At 40.3% G+C, this 20440-nt stretch overlaps 1 protein-coding gene across 2 annotated transcripts; it reads left to right on the top strand.

Moving 5' to 3' along the window:
* The first annotated feature begins 14772 nt into the window (after window positions 1-14772).
* On the top strand, window positions 14773-20214 carry LOC127412689 (SLIT and NTRK-like protein 4). 2 transcript variants are annotated; one of them, XM_051649262.1, is made up of 3 exons: window positions 14773-15530; window positions 16067-18409; window positions 18956-20214. In XM_051649262.1, the coding sequence occupies exons 2-3, from the start codon at window positions 16106-16108 to the stop codon at window positions 18962-18964; spliced, it is 2313 nt and encodes a 770-aa protein (XP_051505222.1). In that variant the 5' UTR covers window positions 14773-15530; window positions 16067-16105; the 3' UTR covers window positions 18965-20214. The 2 variants fall into 2 exon arrangements, with proteins under 2 accessions (XP_051505222.1, XP_051505221.1); XM_051649261.1 differs by having other exon boundaries at window positions 16067-20214.
* The last annotated feature ends 226 nt before the right edge of the window (window positions 20215-20440 follow it).

Below are 20440 nucleotides of genomic sequence, written 5' to 3'. Positions count from 1 at the left end.
GCGGTTCCACTGAAACTTTTTCAGAGGCTCCTGGGGCATATGGCATCCTCAGCGGTGGCCATTCCGCTCGGGTTGATGCATATGAGACTGCTTCAGCACTGGCTTCAGACTCGAGTCCCAAGATGGGCATGGCGCCGTGGGACATATCGCGTGGCCATCACGCCGATCTGTCACCGTCTCTTCAGCCCTTGGACCGACCTCACGTTTCTATGGGCAGGTGTTCTCCTAGAGCAGGTCTCCAGGCACATCGTGGTCATGACAGACGCCTCCAAAACGGGCTGAAGCGCTGTCTGCAATGGACACGCAGCCGCCAGCTTATGGACGGGCCCGCGGCTGAATTGGCACATCAACTGCCTCGAGTTGCTGGCAATTCTGCTTGCCCTGCGGAGGTTACAGCTGTTGATCCAGGGCAAGAACGTGTTAGTTCAGACAGACAACACGGCAACGGTAGCATATGTCAACCGTCAAGGCAGTCTGCGCTCCTGTTGTATGTCACAACTCGCCCGCCGTCTCCTCCTCTGGAGTCAGCAGCACCTCAAGTCACTGCGAGCCACTCACATCCCAGGTGACCTCAACACTGCAGCAGACGAGCTGTCATGGCAGGTTACTCTCAGGGGAGAACGGAGACTCCACCCTCAGGTGGTCTAGCTGATCTGGAGTCAATTCTGACAGGCACAGGTAGACCTGTTCGCCTCCCAGGAATCCTCCCACTGCCCGCTTTAGTACGCCCTGACTGAGGCACCTCTTGGTATAGATGTGCTGGCACACAGCTGGCCCCCTGGACTGCGCAAATATGCATTTCCCCCAGTGAGCCTACCTTTACAGACCCTGTGCAAGGTCAGGGAGGACGAGGAGCAGGTCGTCCGGTAGCAGCCCACTGGCCCACCCAGACGTGGTTCTCGGACTTCACGCTCCTCGCGACAGCCCCCCCTGGTGAATTCCCCTGAGGAAGGATCTTCTGTCTCAGGGACGGGGCACCATCTGGGACCCACGATCAGACCTCTGGAATCTCCATGTCTGGCCCCTGGACGGGACATGGATTGTGTCTACCCGCAGTGGTAGACACGATCACTCAGGCTAGGGCCCCCTCTACGAGGCGCCTGTATGCCTTTAAGTGCCGTCTGTTCGCTAAGTGGTGTTCTTCCTGACGGGAAGACCCCCAGAGATGCGCAGTCGGATCGATGCTTTCCTTCCTGCAGGAGAGGTGGGAAGTGCGTCTGTCCCCTTCCACCTTGAAGGTGTATATAACCGCCACAGCGGCACACCATGACACAGTGTATGGTAAGTCCTTAGGGAAGCACGACCTGATCATCAGGTTCCTGAGAGGCGCCAGGAGGCTGAATCCCTCAGACCGTGCCTCGTTCCCTCATGGGACCTCTCTGTAGTTCTTCAGGGTCTACAGAAAGCCCCCTTTGAGCCCTTGCAGTCAGCTGAGCTTAAGGCACTCTCCTTGAAGACTGCCCTCCTGACTGCGCTTACTTCCATCAAGAGGGTAGGAGACCTGCAAGCGTTCTCTGTCAGCGAAATGTGCCTGGAGTTCGGTCCGGGCTACTCTCACGTGATCCTAAGACCCCGACCGGGCTATGTGCCCAAGGTTCCCACAACCCCTTTTAGGGACCAGGTGGTGAACCTGCAAGCGCTGCCCCAGGAGGAGGCAGACCCAGCCCTGACATTGCTGTGTCCGATGCGCACTTTACGCATCTATTTGGATCACATGCAGAGCTTTAGAGTCTCTGAGCAGCTCTTTGTCTGCTTTGGTGGACAGCGGAAAGGAAGCGCTGTCTCCAAGCAGAGGATCGCCCACTGGCTCATTGACGCCATAATTATGGCTTATCATGCCCAGGATATGCCGCCCCCGGTAGGGCTACGAGCCCATTCTACCAGGGGTGTAGCGGCCTCCTGGGCCTTGGCCAGGGCCACCTCTCTAACAGACATTTGCAGAGCAGTGGGCTGGGCAACACCCAACACCTTTGCGAGGATCTACAACCTCCGGGTGGAACCGGTTTCGTCCCGTGTAGTGGCACGCACAAGCAGGTAAGTCCGGGACAGCCGGCCGGGTGTATTGCTTGCACATAGCGCCTTTCACCTCCTCTGAGCTGAAGACGTGCGCCATTAATTCCCAGTAGTTTTCACAAATTATGTTCCCTGGTTGACTTCCTCCGAGCCCTGTGGCAGTCGAGTTTTCGGAGAGACTCGCTGCCGGCCGAGTACACATGCTAAATAAAGCCCTGTACTGGGGTAGGTGCTCCGCATGTGGCAGTTCCCCGTAGGTAACCCCATGCGACATATATCTTCCGCTAATTTGTTTCCCTGTTGGCAAACTGCGTCTTCCTTGGGAAGAGGCCCCTCTGCCCCAGTCTCCATGCTTGTAGTAACTCCTCCCCTGTAGGCTAGGACCTACCATGGGACTTCTCCACATGGCATACTTCCGACATAGCTCGGCAAGACCATGTGACGTATTTCCACTTAAATACCCCCCCTCTCTCTGGGCGAGGTGTGGTCTCCGCGGTGTCCTCCCCTTGGGAGGGACACCCCCTCTGACTAGACCTGGTTGGCCCAGTCGGATAATACCCCTTTTTTTAGGGAGTGGAAAAAGATAAGGGGATAAGAGACCATGACTGGGCTAGCCCGTCTCTATCTTTTGGGTAGTCGACTTGTCCCAAAGGGCCGTTCGTCACTCATAATAGTGTTGGGGGAGGTTACATTTCGGCCTGGTGTGCTGGCTACGAGGCACACAGTGGTCTGCCTGTCACACACCGCCAGTTCATGTAGCACAGTTCAACCAGTTGTGCCGTTTTTGTATAGGGACCCCTAGTGTCACTACATCGACACAGCGTTGAGTGAGTGACAGATAGGGAATGTCCTGGTTACTTGCGTAACCTCCGTTCCCTGATGGAGGGAACGAGACGTTGTGTCCCTCCTGCCACAACGCTGAACTACCCGCTGAAGTGTTCGGGACCTTGTCTCAGCTCCTCAGCATAAAACCTGAATGAGTGGTTGCATACCAGCTCCTTTTATACCCGTATGTCCGGGGGAGTGGTATGCAAATACTACTCGCCAATTTTCATTGGCCTTTTATCAAAGACCAGAGGTGTCTCGGGCTCCCTAGAATGACCCCTATTGTCACTATATCGACACAACGTCTCGTTCCCTCCATCAGGGAACGAAGGTTATGCAAGTAACCAGGACATTTTACAGTAATTTTGAGGTAGTAGGGTTTACAGCATCATGACAACTACACAGATATAACTACACAGAAAAGGTTAGTAAATTATTTATGTGTTAACATGCATATTATTTACATCTTGTGGCTATCCTTTTGAAACAGTGCGTGTTTTAATGAATATAGATTGGCCCCATTCACATCTATTGTTAGTGCCTCACTATTGCCCAGATTTTTCCTTTTTTTTTTTTTTTAAAGAAAAGGAGGGGCAAGTCAAAATATTTTTTGGAATAATCAACATTATGTCACAAATGCTGTCGATTGAGCTTACCTTGTATTGAACCCGGAATCCTCCTTTAAGGTTAAGCCAGTGGCTGGCCCTATGTAAAAGAAACACAGGCCCTGTGTGTAGAAACAGTTTGATATTTACTTAGGAGATGGAGAAAAAATGTTAAAAAGTCAAAGTGATAACCAGTGAAAGGCTGACCTTTCGTTTACGTTACATTTATTGTGTAAGGAAAAAATTGCCAGAGTTTTGAAATGCCACGCTGCCCTCTTCGACAAAGATAGCTGAGATTACCTGAGCCTGACTGATTCACCCCACTGCCCAGGCATTGTGTATCGACAAAAATAATCTTTTTTTTTAATTATTTATTTTTTGTTTTGTTTATTTTTGCTGATGAAGTATGATGTATTAATGGAAAAGGTTAATTAAAGTCAGGTTGACTATCATAACAGCACAAACAAAACCGCTCATGTGGCTCTCTACTCTGGTCTTGTGGGATCCTTCTGAAGCGTATTAAGGCACAGTGGCTCACAAATGAAACTGACAGCTGAGTAAATCTGACTCAGAGCTGTGGGAGAACCCATGCAGCAAAGCAGCACACAGGAGCATCACTTGTTAAACTTCTGCAGGCACTGGCCATAATAAACATGTTCCGAGCTCCCACTGAGCTGCATCTAACAGGATCGCTGTCTGTCTGCTGACCAGCTCAAGTTTTTCTTCCTCTAGTTGTTGCCCCATAGGCCTATATGTCAATGTTTGTCAATCTGGGCTGAAGCTTCTGAAACACATATTGGTCTGTTTTAGTAATATATGACTCAAATTTGTCCAAACACAAAACAACCAGTATTTTCTTAAAAATGTTGATCTAGTACTAAATGCCCAAAGGAAAATTTACAAAAATATATACAACCCCAATTCCAAAAAAGTTGGGACAGAATGAAAAATGTGAATAAAACATAAAGGAGTTATTTGTAAATTATATTCACCCTTTGCTATATTGAAAGCACTACATCTACACATTATATGATGTTTTACATATGAATGTAATTTTTGTAATTTTTTTTTATTATTGTACAGTAAATTCAAATCAGCTGATTGCAACACACTCCAAACAAGTTGAGACGGGGGCAATTTAAGACTAATAACAAATTGACTAGTTCGAATAACAAGGCAATGTGAAACAAGAGATGTTAAACAGGTGAGGCAATTGTGTCATAGTACTGTATACCGTATAAGGAGCCTCCAAAAACAGCCTAGTCCTTCAAGAGCAAGGATCATTCAAGACTTGTCAATTTGCCAACTGATGCTTCAGCAAATAATCCAGCACTTTGAGAACAATGTTCCCCAAAGACAAATTGGAAGGATTTTGGGCATTTCACCCTCTACAGTGCACAATATAGTTAAAAGATTCAAGGAATCTGGTCAAATCTTTAGTAAACCTTTATTAGTTAACACCATTCGCCACTGCATCCACAGATGCAAGTTAAGACTTTACTATGCAAAGCAGAATCCCTACATCAACACTGTACAAAGGCACTGCCTACCTCTCTAGTCTCGGTCTCATCTTAGATTAAAGTAGAACAGTGCAACTGTGTTTTTTGGTCCAAAGAGTCCACATTTCAAAAGTTTTTGAAAAACACAGCTGTTGTGTTATCCGGGCCAAAGAGGAAAAGGGCCATCCAAGCTGTTGTCAGCGTCAGGTCCAAAAGCCAGTGTCTGTATGGGCCAGGGGTGTGTCAGTTCCCATGGCATGGGTAACTCGCACATCTGTGAGAACACCATGAATGCAGACAGATATGTACAAATGTTGGAGCAACATATACTGCCATTCAGCACCATCTTTTCCAGGGACGTCCCTGCATTTTCCAGCAGGACAACTTCAAACCACATACTGCCCAGATTTCAAGTGCATGGCTGTGTAAGCAGAGAGTGTGGGTGCTAGATTGGCCTGCCTGCAGTCCTGACCTGTCTCCAATTGAGAATGTGTGGTGCATTATGAAGTGCACAATACGGCAACGAAGACCCCGAACAATTGTGCAGATAAAGACCTAATTAATGGATGAATGAAAATTCCAAAAAATTCCACTTTCTAAACTTAAAAACTTGTGCCTTCAGTGTCCAAATGCTTAAAAAGAGTTATTAGAAGAAATGGTGATGTTTCACAGTGGAAAACACATGCAATCATTGGATTTGAAATTACTGTACATAAAAAATAAATAAAAAATAAAAAAAACTGATTCATTTGTATTTATTTATTTGAAATTTTCTTTCATATGCCATTCACAAAAGTTAGAATACAAATTATGTTTGAATTAAACACTATACTTATACTAGGGCTGCGCAATTGATCGACAAAATTATCAGATTACAGATTACAAGTACAGCTAACAAAATTAAATAATCGTGAAAAGTGCCAATTACAGAATTCCCTAGGTATATTCCAGTCGTGTGAACACTTTCTGTTTACAACGTGTTGTTTTGCAACTTTGAGCATTGTAACCAATCAGAGACATATCCATTGTGCTCATTAATGCAATGATAAATCAGAATGTTTAGTTTACGTCCAGACAGAATCAGACTTTTTGGGCATTTTTGGTGCTGATTTTGTTTAAAAATCTAAAAATAAATAAATAAATAAATTACAGAATGGATTTGAACATAATAAGGTGTGTTAAACTAAATAACAGTATCATGAGTCCTAAAAAGTGAGGCAATGTCCACACTTTTTTTTTTTTTTTCAGTTTCATAACGTTATCGTTTTCCAAGTATGTGGTAATGGAGAGAGTTTTTGAAACTCTTTGTTTTCCGTGGAGGAAAACACCATTCTTGTGAGGATGACAGGTGCAAACATAGCTAAATTAATGCTTTTTTAAATGAAAACGTATCAGTGTGGTTGTGGCCAGAGTTTAGCACAGTCTGATGCACGTTTTATGTCTCACATGAACTCAGTTCTCAGCTTTTTTTTTTTTTTTTTTTTATGTGAATCCTAAATAAAAAATATGGCATGCAGCAGCCCCAGGGGCGGCGCCAGTGAATTTTGATTGCTGGTGCTGAAGAGGTGCTAAATCATTGACAGGGGGAGCTGAGCTTTGGTCATTAAATATGTGCAAAACCCGGCATGGCCAAGTGAATTTATTCATATCAGTTTGCACGTGGTAACAGCAGAAATGAAATCACTATGCTTCAGCCTCAATAAAACAGGTGTAACAGGAGCCAGCTGGTAAGTAGATGTGCAGTGTGTAAGCCTCACTCCCCTGGCCTCAAGAGGTGCAATATTGACTGACGCTAGAGGCTGTTGCCTTTAGCTTCCTCATTAGCACGCCCGCCTCCCATGCCGGAGACGCCGGCTCGGAGTGGGTCGAGCAGGACCAGTTTCACAGTCAACGCACTTTCAGGGGTTTTCAGCTTTTTACAGTACTGTCTGAACACAGTTACAACCAAACAGGGTACTTTTATTGGGGGTCTTGGGACATGCTCCCCTGGGAGAAACTTTTTTCAAAAACAGCACTAAAGCATTTAATTCTGGTGACTACCTTTAAAAAATAAAATTAAAAAATAAATTAAAAATAGCCTGCTGTGGCAGGACCATGTTATTGTGATGCTATTAGTTGGTAATACTGTGGTGCATTGATGTACACCATGGTATTTATATAGTATTCCAATGTACATGTAAAAAAAAACATGCAATGATACTTTTTGATACCTGTTTGGTTGGAAAAAATGGCTTTACCTTGAGTTGTTCAAAAGCTGCACAAGCAGGCGTTGAACTTAATAAAGACATTATTCATCGCTGTCAAACAAAGGATGCACTTGCAGGTTTTGATTCAAAATATTGCCGTCACCGTATGATCGGGGAGAGGCGTAAACTGACACCTACATGTCGCAAAATTGTCCATGACTTCTCTTAAAAAACAGGCCATTTTTTTATCGTAGTAAACTCCACATATTGTTCACTCCAAAAGGATTGTTAAGTGTAAAACATGTTGAAGATTAGTGGACAGACAGCTAATTCATTAAGTTATGTGCTGTTTCCTCACAAAAGCTGTTTATTATTCTGCATTATGCTTTCTTTGCTAACTTTGCAGGTTCCCTTGGTAAAGGGGCTCAGGGCCTAATTTCCCAAAAGCATCGTAAGCCTAAGTAGATTGTAGAATCCATTTTATCTTAGATTTGCAGGCTGTTACCCAAAAGCATCGTAACTTAAGTAGTACTTGAAAATGCTTGTAGAATAACGAGTGGTCTGGAGTAATCATACAGCGCTAAGAACATCGTAAGGACACAGACTTATGCAGACAATTGCAGGACAAAAGTGAAATTACACCTGATACAATTTAAACACCTATAGCTACACTTTATGCTCATTTAATATCAGTATACATACATTTTATTTTTATTTATTTTTTAACTGAAAAGGCTAATAATAATAATAATAATAATAATAATAATAATAATAATGATGAATGCATAAAATGGTTAGTCAATATTGGATGGACAAATAAATTAATAAGTAAACAAATAAAAGTTATTTGTGGACTAGTTAGTAACAACAAAGTGGTGGCATGATTGTTGCAGAGAACTGTAAAAATTACAATCAAAGAGAGAAGGAAAAAATTAAATAACTTGCTGCCATGCATGAAAATTGTCTGTACAGTATATTGGCTCCTCGTCCTCTTCTCCTCTTCCTCTCTGACACCTAAGGGCGCTCTCGCCCGCACCACGTGTTGTGTGGTACCGCACATGGTATGTAGCATTGCTATTTCCGTTATCACTTTTGGGAATAAAGAGCAGTCCTCCCTTTGATTGGCTAATGTCCCTAAAGCGCAACTTCCATGCGTCTCTTTATTTTGCGCTGCACAATAACACTGGCTGTGTCTCGTTTGGAAGGATGCGTCCTCCGGAGGTCGCATTTCGTCATCGAGGCTGTCTCGTTTCATAAAAGCGAGTAGGACACTTCGAATGCAGCCTTCAAATGCGACCTTCTTTCATGGGATTTCAGAGGATGCATGAGGTGTATCCTTTGTGGGCACTGATAACCCACAATTCTTTGCTTCAACGGAAATGTAAAAAAATAAATTAAAAAAATAACACATAAAATAATGCCAATTTGCCCGTAAATATGATGTTCAAATGCAAATAATGTTAATTCCCAAGTTGAAGTACCTCAGTAGATGGGTGCAGAGTATATAATGTGTATAATTATATTAATATATAATTAAAATAATAATTTATTAGACTAAAAGTACACCTGTAGAATCTATTTTCTTTTCTGTCTAAATCATTATAACTCTCCTAAATTTTACCTCATACATTCCCTTCTAAAGGGACTTTGTTCCCTTCTCACTCAAAGGACTTGCCCTTGTTAAAGAGTGGCGTGCTGTCATAGCAACCATGTTACGTTACGTTTCCGTTTGTCCAACGAAGGCCGTTTTGTTTAAAGTGAGACTTGTTTAAAGGACGACGCTCCGTATACCGCAGCCTTCAAAGGACGTGTCCTACCTAGCATGTAGCCTCCCAAACGAGACACAGCCACTGTGAACCTCCTTATATTCAATTAATGCTTGTTGTCATTAGCAGCACCATACACAGGGCCTCCACTGTCTTCACTGATCCTGGAAGCTTTAATCTTGACCCACTGAGCAAATTTCTTAAACGAAATATTAAAATGCACATATGATGAACGAAGCAGTGATTGTGTAAAAAAAAAAATATATATATATATATATATATATATATATATATATATATATATATATATATATATATATATATATATATTTTGTTCTGCACAAAACGATTGCAAAACAAAATGCAATTATGTGGTGAATTAAGTATATTTAAGAAAATATATTTCCAGTGAGGTAAATTACAAACATTTTTTAAAGTTATGCAACAAATATAATGAAGTTGCAATGACAAGCAGCACTATACGGTCATATTTCAGCACTTCACGTTTATGGACAGTGTCTCTCTTAAGTAGCACTTAAAGCTCGTCCTCGCACGATAATGTTAAGTGCTGTTTTGGGAAACGCACGTAAAAAAATAATGAACGTTCGTAAAATCGCTCATAGAAAACGCTCTTACCCGCTAAAATCAATCCGATGGGAACGAGGACCTGGTTGTTACAAAGCAGGGTCCAGGGTTGCTAGGTTACGGGGGCTGCTCCACAATTACTGAGAGAGAAAGTTGTTGTGAGACATGCAGTTGGAGTGCGCTTAATGAAGTTTCAACAGTTAAGTTTACCTCCTCATCTGCTCTGTGTATCATGACAATAAATATTCCACTTGATTATTTTCTGTTCTATTTATTTCTTTTCTGTTTTTACGGATTGAGAAAGGCTCCAAACGATACAGTGCGTGAGCTGTCTGAACGATTCAGACCATTTTGCTAAACTGTTTGACTTATTCTTTGAAGGAATTGACAAATATAAAATATTTAAATGTAAAATGTTTCTTCACACAATCTTAATACAGAGGACAACCTGCTGGCTGTTACAAACATTTGCTGGGGGTGCTAAGGGGGTGCTATGGACTTTCTTGGGGCGGCTGAAGTTATTTTGTATTTGTATTTATTTTTTATTTTATGTAAACTTAATCAAAATGAATAACCGTGATTACAATATTAAGGGAAATAATCAACAATTACGCATTTTGCTATATAATCAAGCATCCAACTTGAACCCGATTTTTATCCTTCTTAACTAACCCCTGATGCCAAACATGCAGAACACCCACTACCCTGCTAATACATTCAACATACAGTTAATTTACAGGTAAAATGGTGTGCCAGCAGAATGGTAAACTATGGGTATCTGAAATGAAAGACCAGAATCTAACCTGCATCTCCATATGAGCAACCACAGCTAAACCTTTCTGAAGCATTTGTGTTTACTGCTAAAACAAAAAGGCAACTTTTGAAAATGTAGTTTACAAAAAAAAAAAAAAAAAAAGGATCTAAATTCATATTTGATAGGCTGACAAGGTGCTTTTGAGAGACAAATGAATGCCTACCAGCACAGAATAGTGGTATAGATCACATGACCTCATAATAGTTCTCTCTCTCCTCAACAGTTCCCTGTAACTTTTAACTGTCTTGTCTAATGAGAAAAAGGCAAATATCAATAAAACTAATATCATATATCGTCTGCAAATATGTGCATATCTCATTTAAACAAATGTAATAAACCAACCTCACACAACTTCAACAGATCCAGCATCCTGTGGAGAGCTCATAAATCTTCCTCTGAAACACATATTCTAACAGTCTCTCCTCAATAGTTCCCTGTAACTTTTCTAATGATAAAAGGCAAATATCAATAAAACTTTTATTATATACCATTTGCAAATATGCAGATATCTAATTTAAACAGATGTCATTCATGAACCTCATGAAAATCCAGCATTTTCTTCCCGTCGAGCGCTCATCTAATATCTTCCTCTGAAGCGCGTATTCTATCAGCCAGAAAAACTTCAGGATCAGGATCAAAAGTTCCTCTGATTCACAAATCATGACGGTCAGTGGTCACAATCCAAGCAGGTGATCCAGGCTGTTTAAACTGTCAGGAGATTGAGGCCTGCGCTGGATCCGCACGAGCGCGTGAGTGCAACTTCAAGGTTGCGTCCGAAACCAGGAAAATGCTGCCTCCAGAGGCTGTATACGGAGGTAGGATGAAAATAAGGTACTTTATAACTGTCCGGAGACCAGTTTCCTTAAGAGTTCCATTCATTCAAAACAGATTTCAGTTAAGCCATTAACTGATTAGGCAGCTACTGTATGTAGCAAGTCAGCTGCCTACGTTTTGGATGCAGCCCAAGGTAAAGCAAGTCACGTGTGTTATAAGTAAATGTCGTATTCACTCTGCACTGTATGTACAACTGATTTGATTTTATATTTTTTTAATTTTTATATTTTTATGTGATTGCTAACGTGGACATGCCATCCATGGTTGCTGGACTACTGTGTATATTAACAATTTCTTCATGTGCAAATAAATTACTAAAATTTTATGATTAAACAGAAATCTGAAGAAACTGCTATCTACCATTTAAAATACAATATTATAATTTTTTTTTTTTGTTTGTTTTGTGTGAAATTGAGTAAATATAGTGCTAAATAAGAGTGTATTATTATTACTATTATTATGTTTGTTATTTACTATATTAAATTGTGTGTTATATTGCCATTGTATCGGCATATCAGCCACCCTGCTCTCTGGATATCGGCATTGACCATTAAAAAACCCATATCGGTCGACCACTAGTACAAATATGCCTGTTAACTTCCATCAGCATCAAAACGTGCCTCCCTTTATATTACACTGTTAATCCCCATAAAGTCCTTCCAAATATAATTTTTTTCCTATCGAAATATTCTTGTCACTCAAACGACACTCAGAGCTCTTAATGAATGTGAACGCCTTCCGTGCCTATAGGCTTAGTAACCTTTCAGACTACAAGTAAGATAAACAGCTTATAATCATGGCATGTGTACATATGTAGATAGTTCAAAGCCATTTTTGCCACCAGACTCCAAAGTTCTCTGCGGTAATCCCCGGCAGACATTCCCCAAACCACTCTCATCCGCTGCAGGCGGCATTCCACAGTGTCATCTCTTCTATCTCATTACCCTATTTCAACAGACTGCCTGTCAATCAGAATGTTTGCCAGCTGGAGGGATGTACTTTATTAGATTGCTCTATTATTGACGGGACCGAGGAGCAAGGGTTAAAAGAAAGCTGTAAAACATGTGGAAAGAAAGCGACATTCTCTGTTTGGTTTAATGGGAGATGAGGAAAACAGAAGGATGGTTGATGGAGAACTGTCACTAGTTTTTGCTTGTAAACAACCAGAGGAATGAAGATGCACTAACAGTATCCTTTGGATAAATTAAATCTCATTACTCATTCACAGTTTTTGTTGAAACTGTGCCATTACTCTCTGTTGAACATTGCAATATATATATTATTTTTTATCCCTGTGCCAACAACAGTGTCAAATACACTGACAATATAAAATCTTCTTTTCCCACCCTTGTTATGCAGTAAACAAATGGGGGAAAAAGCACTTGAAATTCCTGTGGTTTTTAATCAAATTGTTTATTATGTTTCCAGGAGTGTTGGTTATTCATGTTTTTGAGATGTTACAGACATGCATCAGAAATAAGCATAATTAATACTTATTTAAAGTAATGGCCAGCATCATCCAATGACTGCTAATGTTAAAAATAAAATTATGCATTATACATTCTGAATCTATGTACTGATTACCCTTGTTCCATGTCTGCCCAACATGTTGAGTGGTCCAAATGCAGTCTGAAACTGAACTTTTGGTTGGATTTTAGGATTGAATGCACTTAGCTGCATAGAGAGATATAGGATGCTCCCTTAATCACTATTTGGTGAATGACTTAACCTCCAGTGTGCTGTCTGTCTGCACTGGTCTCAGAACAGTTTGAAATGCACCTTATTTTCATCCTAACTCCATATAAAGCCTCTGAAAGCAAAATTTTTCAGCTTTTGGATGAACCCATTGATCCTCAATGTGAAAATGCACAGTAATATAGGATTTCTAAAGGCAAAATGTGCTGAAGTACACATTAGTGTACATTGTGTTAAGCAGTGTGGCGTTTCGCAACAAATCATTCAAATTTTTCAAGGGGTTAGGGAAAAAATAAATTATATATATATATATATATATATATATATATATATATATATATATATATATATATAATTATTATTATTATTATTATTATTATTATTATTATTATGTTTTACCATTATTGCTCAGGAAATAATATACAGTTAATTTAACATGCATTGTCATTTTGTGACAACATGCCCCCTTAGCATCTATTTAATGGCTTTTCATCATAATATAAACATTAAAACAATGAATGAAGCAACAGAAATTGAAAAATAGAAAAATATCAAACCCCCCCCAAAAAATAAAAAAAATAAAAAATAATGTTTTTTTTTTTTTGTACATTTAATGTACAAAAAGGACGTGTTGGGTTTTAATACATTTAATAAGTTACAACATACAATAAAATACAAGTCACAACTTAAAATAATAAAACTGTGATTACCTGCCCAACCTGAAAAATAATGTGTGAAATAAGTATCTTTTAAAATACCCAACATTTAAAATTATTAAAGTATTCATTATTTGTATAGTTGACCGATGTCTGCATGAATGCATGTTTAATTATGTCCACTTATTTACTCAACAGCTACTACCAACATATAACAATATTGGAATTTTAATAGCAGAGAATAGAAATCATATATACAGCATATACTACTACATATAGCTTATATACAATATATTGTACAGGACTTTTGGCTCAAAACCTTATTGTTACTGAGATACTGTAGCCTTTGTGACACCTTCCGCGTGTGACAACTAGCCCCAACAAGTCTCTTCTATATCAGAACGATCTGGCTGTATCACTATGTATCATTAAATATTAGGCTACACAAATCTAAGCTTGACATAGAATCCATTTAATGAAATCTCACTTATAACGCACTTATTTCTGCCAGATGAGGGCGCCGTGTTTGATCTTATTTTTCTTGGTGAGTTTCAACATTAACACATCGAACCCTGAATGATGTGAGAGCTAAGGATGCTCAGTCTATGTCGACTTGCTCACTATTTTCCTTTTACCTCTCCATGATCTAAAAGTCTCATTTTAACCGATTCCAATTCAGTGGCATGACATAAAATCAATGAAACACATGCATGTACACAAATGAAGCTTCAAGTTATTAGGATCGTGGCGATCTGTCAGACTATAATGATTTACTGCTGCGCCGTGCAACAGCTCAAACTAATGTGGAAAGGTGGACTTTTGCCGCAGTTTCTGTTTGTGGATCAGGACATAATTACAAAGTCATGAAATCGAAACATAAAGAATAAATACAAATAAAAAACCTATCGCGCTGCTGTCAGAAAAATTGTTTGGTGCAGCGACAAAACTGGCCTCGATCCAACTAAAGATTGCGCGTCACCCTTTCTAGAGATCTCCTCAACGAAATACACCAGAGCAGAGCGCTTTATAATTGTCACAAGCGAGTGTTTAGGGGAGTCTGAAGTTGAATTTTGTTCTTTAATATTCTCACACTGTTACATACCCCCCCCCGCCCGCTCGCTCGCTCGCTCGCTCGCTCTCTCTCTCTCTCTCTCTCTCTCTCTCTCTCTCTCTCTCTCTCTCTCTCTCTCTCTCTCTCTCTCTCTCTCTCTCTCTGCATCTCTGCATTTTCTCTCCTCCCGCTTCACCGTGTGGGAAGCTCAATGCAGCAGCAAAACCAACATACTTACAAGAAGACGAGGTGGAATAGTTGCTTTACAAGACTCATCCAGGTATCATTTTAAGACGGGGACTGCACCACCAACACTTATTTTCAGTCAGAGTTTCACACGACGATGTGGAGGTTGGCATCGCTTTTTGAGCGCATTTTATTTAGCTGAATTATTCATTTCCTTGTCAGTTCGGTGGCCAGAACCCCTTTTCTGACATCAGACACGTAGTTCTTTTTACCCCCTCACATCTCGCAACTTGCATAATCTTAAGAAACGGCAGGAATCAACTGGAGTCGATTTCTGGTTTTCCGTATATCCGGAGAGTGCCGACGCGCGATGAATTGTTACTAATTTATTACTTTATTACGACCCGAATCATTTTTATCCACCGAACTGTTGAGTGAAGTGTACAGCTCCAGCGTTGAAAATACGTTTTAAACTGATGATAAAGCGGAATCATTTACACTCTTTCAACCCCGCTTCCTTTAACGGGAGAATGCAGGACTTGTTTTGCATCCAAATCCACCACTTGCTATTTCATCATTTTCACTTCGGTTTTGCCCAACGAATTTATTCTTCAGCGCATCGACAATTTTGAGATGCCTCAAAAGAGCTCATTAACCTTGGGATTTTATGACCCAATATATGTTTTGTACAAGTGGAGCCTGACACGGAGAGTGACTGAGACTGAAATTTGAACCTGACTTAATGGGTATAGTCCCTCTCTTGGCGATCCCAAGGTCCGGTGTCATCTGAAAAGAAGGAAATATTAACATTTCCGGTGAGTCTTAAATTATTTCTGCATTCAGTCAGTTGTAGGCAAAGCTTGAGAATCAACAGGGAAACGCGAACAATATTCTCGCTTTTGCATTCTAATTCTAAATAATGATTTTGTGAGGGTGATAATACTGTATTTTCTTGCATATACGAGGGAAAGATATATATATATATATTCTTTTTTTTTCTTACCTCTATTTAGTGAAACACAAGAAATACGCTGATGCATACACTCAATGCGGTGTTAGTCACACTACGTCAGTGTATTTAAAAATGTAGTTATCACAGTTGTGGTGATTGTTAACCAGATGGATTTTATATTTACTTATTTATTTATGTATTTATTTATTTCCATATGGAATTAAATATTATAGCTGGGTCAGAGCGACTACAGGCAAATGGCAGGTTGTTCCAAGTTCACTGTGTGCCAGGGTTATCAAACATCCTTGCTGTAAGATCTTGGAATATTGCTGTGTGACTCCAATGGAAACCAGCATGTGTTCTGATTGATTGTTTGTTTGTTTTTTTTCCCCTTCTAAGGTTACTAAATGGTTTACTGGGGGATTTTAAAAAGGCAAAATGCTGCTGCTTGTTCTGTTGGCCTTGTTCATATCCAGTTCATTTTCTGACTCGGATTCAGACCTCAGAGCTGAGAGCTGCAGCGCTTGCTCCTGCATGTCCATCGAGAATGTCCTCTATGTGAACTGTGAGAAAATAACTGTGTACCGACCTACACAGCTGCAGCCACCAGTATCCAGCCTCTACCATTTGAATTTCCAGAACAACCTTTTGTACATCCTTTACCCCAACACCTTTCTGAATTTCACACATGCAGTCTCACTCCAGCTGGGGAATAACAAACTCCAAAACATTGAGGGAGGGGCCTTCATGGGGCTTAGTGCATTAAAACAGTTGCACTTAAATAACAATGAATTAAAAGAGCTCCGTGCTGACACATTTCGGGGGATCGAGAATTTGGAATACCTACAGGCTGACTACAATTTAATAAAGTTTATTGAGAAAGGAGCCTTCAACAAATTACATAAACTCAAGGTTCTAATTTTAAATGACAATCTTATTCAAAGCCTACCTGAGAACATTTTTCGATTCGCCTCCCTAACTCACTTGGACATACGAGGGAATAGGATACAGAAGCTTCCTTATCTTGGAGTTTTGGAGCACATTGGGAGGATAGTGGAATTGCAGTTGGATGACAACCCATGGAATTGCACTTGTGATTTGTTACCTTTGAAAGCCTGGTTGGAGAATATGCCCTATAACATTTTCATTGGGGAGGCTATATGTGAGACCCCCAGTGACTTGTATGGCCGACTCTTAAAGGAGACCAATAAACAGGAACTGTGCCCTATGGGGACAGGCAGTGACTTCGACGTACGGATGCCCCCTTCCCAGCCTGAGGGTGGGCTAAACATGTCTAATGTATCACCTTCAACCATAGCACCTTCAGTTACCAAAGCACCCAAAACCACCAGTCCCTCCAAAATATATGGAAATGGGATTGTTGCTGGTATTCCAGCTGGTAAAAATGGTCTAATTGTGTCCTACCAAACTCGAATCCCTCCCCTCTCCTGTCCTCAGCCTTGCACATGCAAAGCTCACCCTTCAGACTTTGGCATTAGTGTCAGCTGTCAAGAAAGAAATATTCAGAGTCTAGCGGATCTCATACCTAAACCGCCAAATGCCAAGAAACTGCACCTTAGTGGTAATTACATCAGATATATCAGACCCACCAACTTCCAAGGTTTTGAGGGTTTAGATTTATTACATTTGGGCAGCAATCAAATATTCACAGTCCAAAAAGGTGTGTTTGCAAACCTGACCAACCTCCGTAGGTTATACCTTAATGGAAATCAGCTGGAGCAGCTGCACCCTGAAATGTTTCTTGGGCTTAGTAACCTCCAATATCTCTATTTGGAGTACAACGCCATAAAGGAGGTGTTAGCAGGAACATTTGACACTATGCCAAATTTGCAGCTCTTATACCTGAATAACAATGTGCTCAGAAGCCTTCCTGCATATATCTTTGCAGGTGTTCCTCTTGCCAGATTAAATCTAAAGAACAACCACTTCATGACTCTGCCTGTGAGTGGCGTCCTAGACCAGCTGAAATCGCTCACTCAAATAGACCTGGATGGCAACCCTTGGGAATGCTCCTGCGATTTAGTGGCTTTGAAACTGTGGCTTGAAAAACTGAATGAAGGGGTCGCTGCCAAAGGGGTCAAGTGTGCATCTCCAGTGCAGTTCTCCAATATTGAGCTGAAAGAGCTGAAAAATGAGATCATGTGCCCTAAGCTCATAGCCAGGCCTCCTTTTATCCTGACTAGTGCTACCCCCATTCTCACATCACTGTCCCCTGCTGGAGTTGGCAAGGCGCCTCCCAGTGGCCCTGTACCATTGTCTATTATGATCTTGAGCATACTGGTGGTTCTGATCCTCACTGTCTTTGTGGCCTTCTGCCTGCTGGTCTTTGTGTTGAGACGCAACAAAAAGCCGGCAGGGAGACAGGAGGGACTTGGCAACCAGGAGTGTGGCTCCATGCCTCTCCAGATTAGGAGGCACAATCACAAATCAAACAAGAAGGATGACCTGGGAGGAGAGACCTTCATTCCGCAGACCATCGAGCACATGAGCAAAGCTCACACCTGTGGAATAAGAGACTCAGAGCCTGGTTTCAAGTTTATAGACTCTGAGAGACAGAAAATGATGTTACGCAACAGTGCTGACAAAGACAAGGACTCTCTACCCCTGGACCCTAGGAAGAGATTAAGCACCATTGATGAGCTAGACGAGTTCTTACCGGGACGAGACAACATGTTCCTCCACAACTACTTGGAGAGCAAAAAGGATTTCAACAGTATAGGGGTGAGTGGCTTTGAGATCCGTTACCCCGAGAAACCACATGACAAAAAAATTAAAAAATCACTGATAGGGGGCAATCACAGTAAGATAGTGATTGAGCAGCGTAAAAGTGATTATTATGAACTAAAGGCAAAAATGGGGACCCCAGACTACCTTCAAGTACTAGAGGAACAGACAGCTCACAGTAAATTCTAGAACATCATTTTCATCCGCCCCTTAATGACAAAAGTGCCTTATGACCAATCTTAATGACCAATGGAATAACGGACACATTTCATTACACAAAACATAACTCCCTTAAAATCGGTGGCTGTGTTAAAATTACATAACATTTTATTTTTTTTTTTTCACGTTGTGATGCCATTAAAAATTAAGATGACATGAGTCAGTTTATGAGGATATATTGTTACAAACAGTTGTAGTTTGCTGCTATTGATATGGGTTCCATCAGATTCCACTGAACTTTGTTTTTACCAAATGATTGGGTCATGAAACAGTATTGAGTGTACTTCGTATTGAACCCCCCTCTTCGTTGTTTTTGGTTGGAAGTATTTTTAGGGATCATGGGATGACAAAATCAAATGGAGAAGAAGAATTGGAAGTTGGCTCTTGCTTGAAAGTGGTGGAATACCCCAGACTCCCTGCTCTTGGATTATATTTTGCCACTTTTGGGGGCCTTGAAACTCATGGATTTGATAATATCTGAAGGTACTGGCAGCCAATATCCATACATTTTGGATTATTCCAATTAAATGTAAAGAGCCATTAGATATTGTTCTACTGACATGTGATTCTTCTTGAAGTGTTTGGGTATGGCACATGACAGGACATTGATGAACTCAAGAGAAACTAAACAGCTGCTTGCCATGTAAGCGTATCTGGATTTATTTTGTAAGTCAACATTATTTGTATTTGTGGGGCAGTTGTGTAAATTACAACAGTCAACAATTAAATTCAACTGTCTCATCAAGAAAAAATAAAATATGAAAAAAAAAAGAAGAAAAAAAAAAACCCATTGAAAACACCTGTCAATTCGTAGTTTAACTTCATAATTAATTTACTTTTCTATGCAGGATTATTTAAAGACTACTGGTACTATTTAACAATTTCAAGGAACATTTTGAATGCTATAATGGTCTAAAATTCTGTTCTGACCTGAGTTACATTTTGATTTCTACTTATGGCCTAACTGGCAGAGGCATAAAGATGATGGTGATGTAAATTTCACTGTCATGTTGCATGAGGTAAGGCCTCATAGCGTATCAAGTCTAACAGTTTGCTTATTCTTATATCCCAGAGCAACTTGTAAAAAGGTTTCTTATTAACATTATGCAACCAAATAAGTGTGCATTAACCTGATATGATTCTGGATAGTATAAATGTACCAAGGGAATTTAGTACTAACTGGCGCTAATACACTTGGTAATTTATTGGATTTGCTGAGAGGTTTGTGTTATCAACAGAAATTTGAGACCTTGTAACTCGCCTTATGAAAAGGCTACAGATGTGGTCAGAATCATATCACATTCCATGTGCAATATTATTATGCTAAATAATATTAGCTTGAAATCTTTATTTTGTTTGTAAGTTCAAGTTAATATTACGGAGAGAGCTTTTTTTTTTGTTTGTTTGTTTTTTTAAAGGAAAAAGCTTAATTTCGTTCAGTCTTTATTTAAAATACTAAGTTAATGATTGTTTAAAATAGAATGTATCTTGAGGGATAAAATAAATACAATTTTATATCAGTCATGAGAAATCTGTATATTGGTTAATTTCATTGTGCAATCATGTTGAGGTCAAGGTATTAAAATCCGTTCTAATTTGAAAGAGTCTTTTCTTTTTTTCTGCCTTTTTGTTTCTGTTTAGAGAAGTGTTATCATGTTTTGTTGATCGTTAAAGTTGCTTCGCAAATAAAAGGCCCTGAATGCTCTTACAGACAGTTTTGTAAATTAAGTGTCCTATAGATTTTTTTAATCAATGATATTGATAAAAAAAAAAAAAAAAAATCTATAATAGAATTATCTCTCTCTTCCT

Source organism: Myxocyprinus asiaticus, chromosome 22, assembly GCF_019703515.2.
Source record: "Myxocyprinus asiaticus isolate MX2 ecotype Aquarium Trade chromosome 22, UBuf_Myxa_2, whole genome shotgun sequence".
In the NCBI taxonomy this organism is placed as follows: domain Eukaryota; kingdom Metazoa; phylum Chordata; class Actinopteri; order Cypriniformes; family Catostomidae; genus Myxocyprinus; species Myxocyprinus asiaticus.
Note: the sequence above shows the minus strand (reverse complement) of the source record. Positions and strands in the feature narration are given on the sequence as shown.

Excerpts from the sequence above, each read along its gene's own strand:
- LOC127412689 (XM_051649261.1), top strand. The coding sequence starts at position 16,106 with ATGCTGCTGCTTGTTCTGTTGGCCTTGTTCATATCCAGTTCATTTTCT.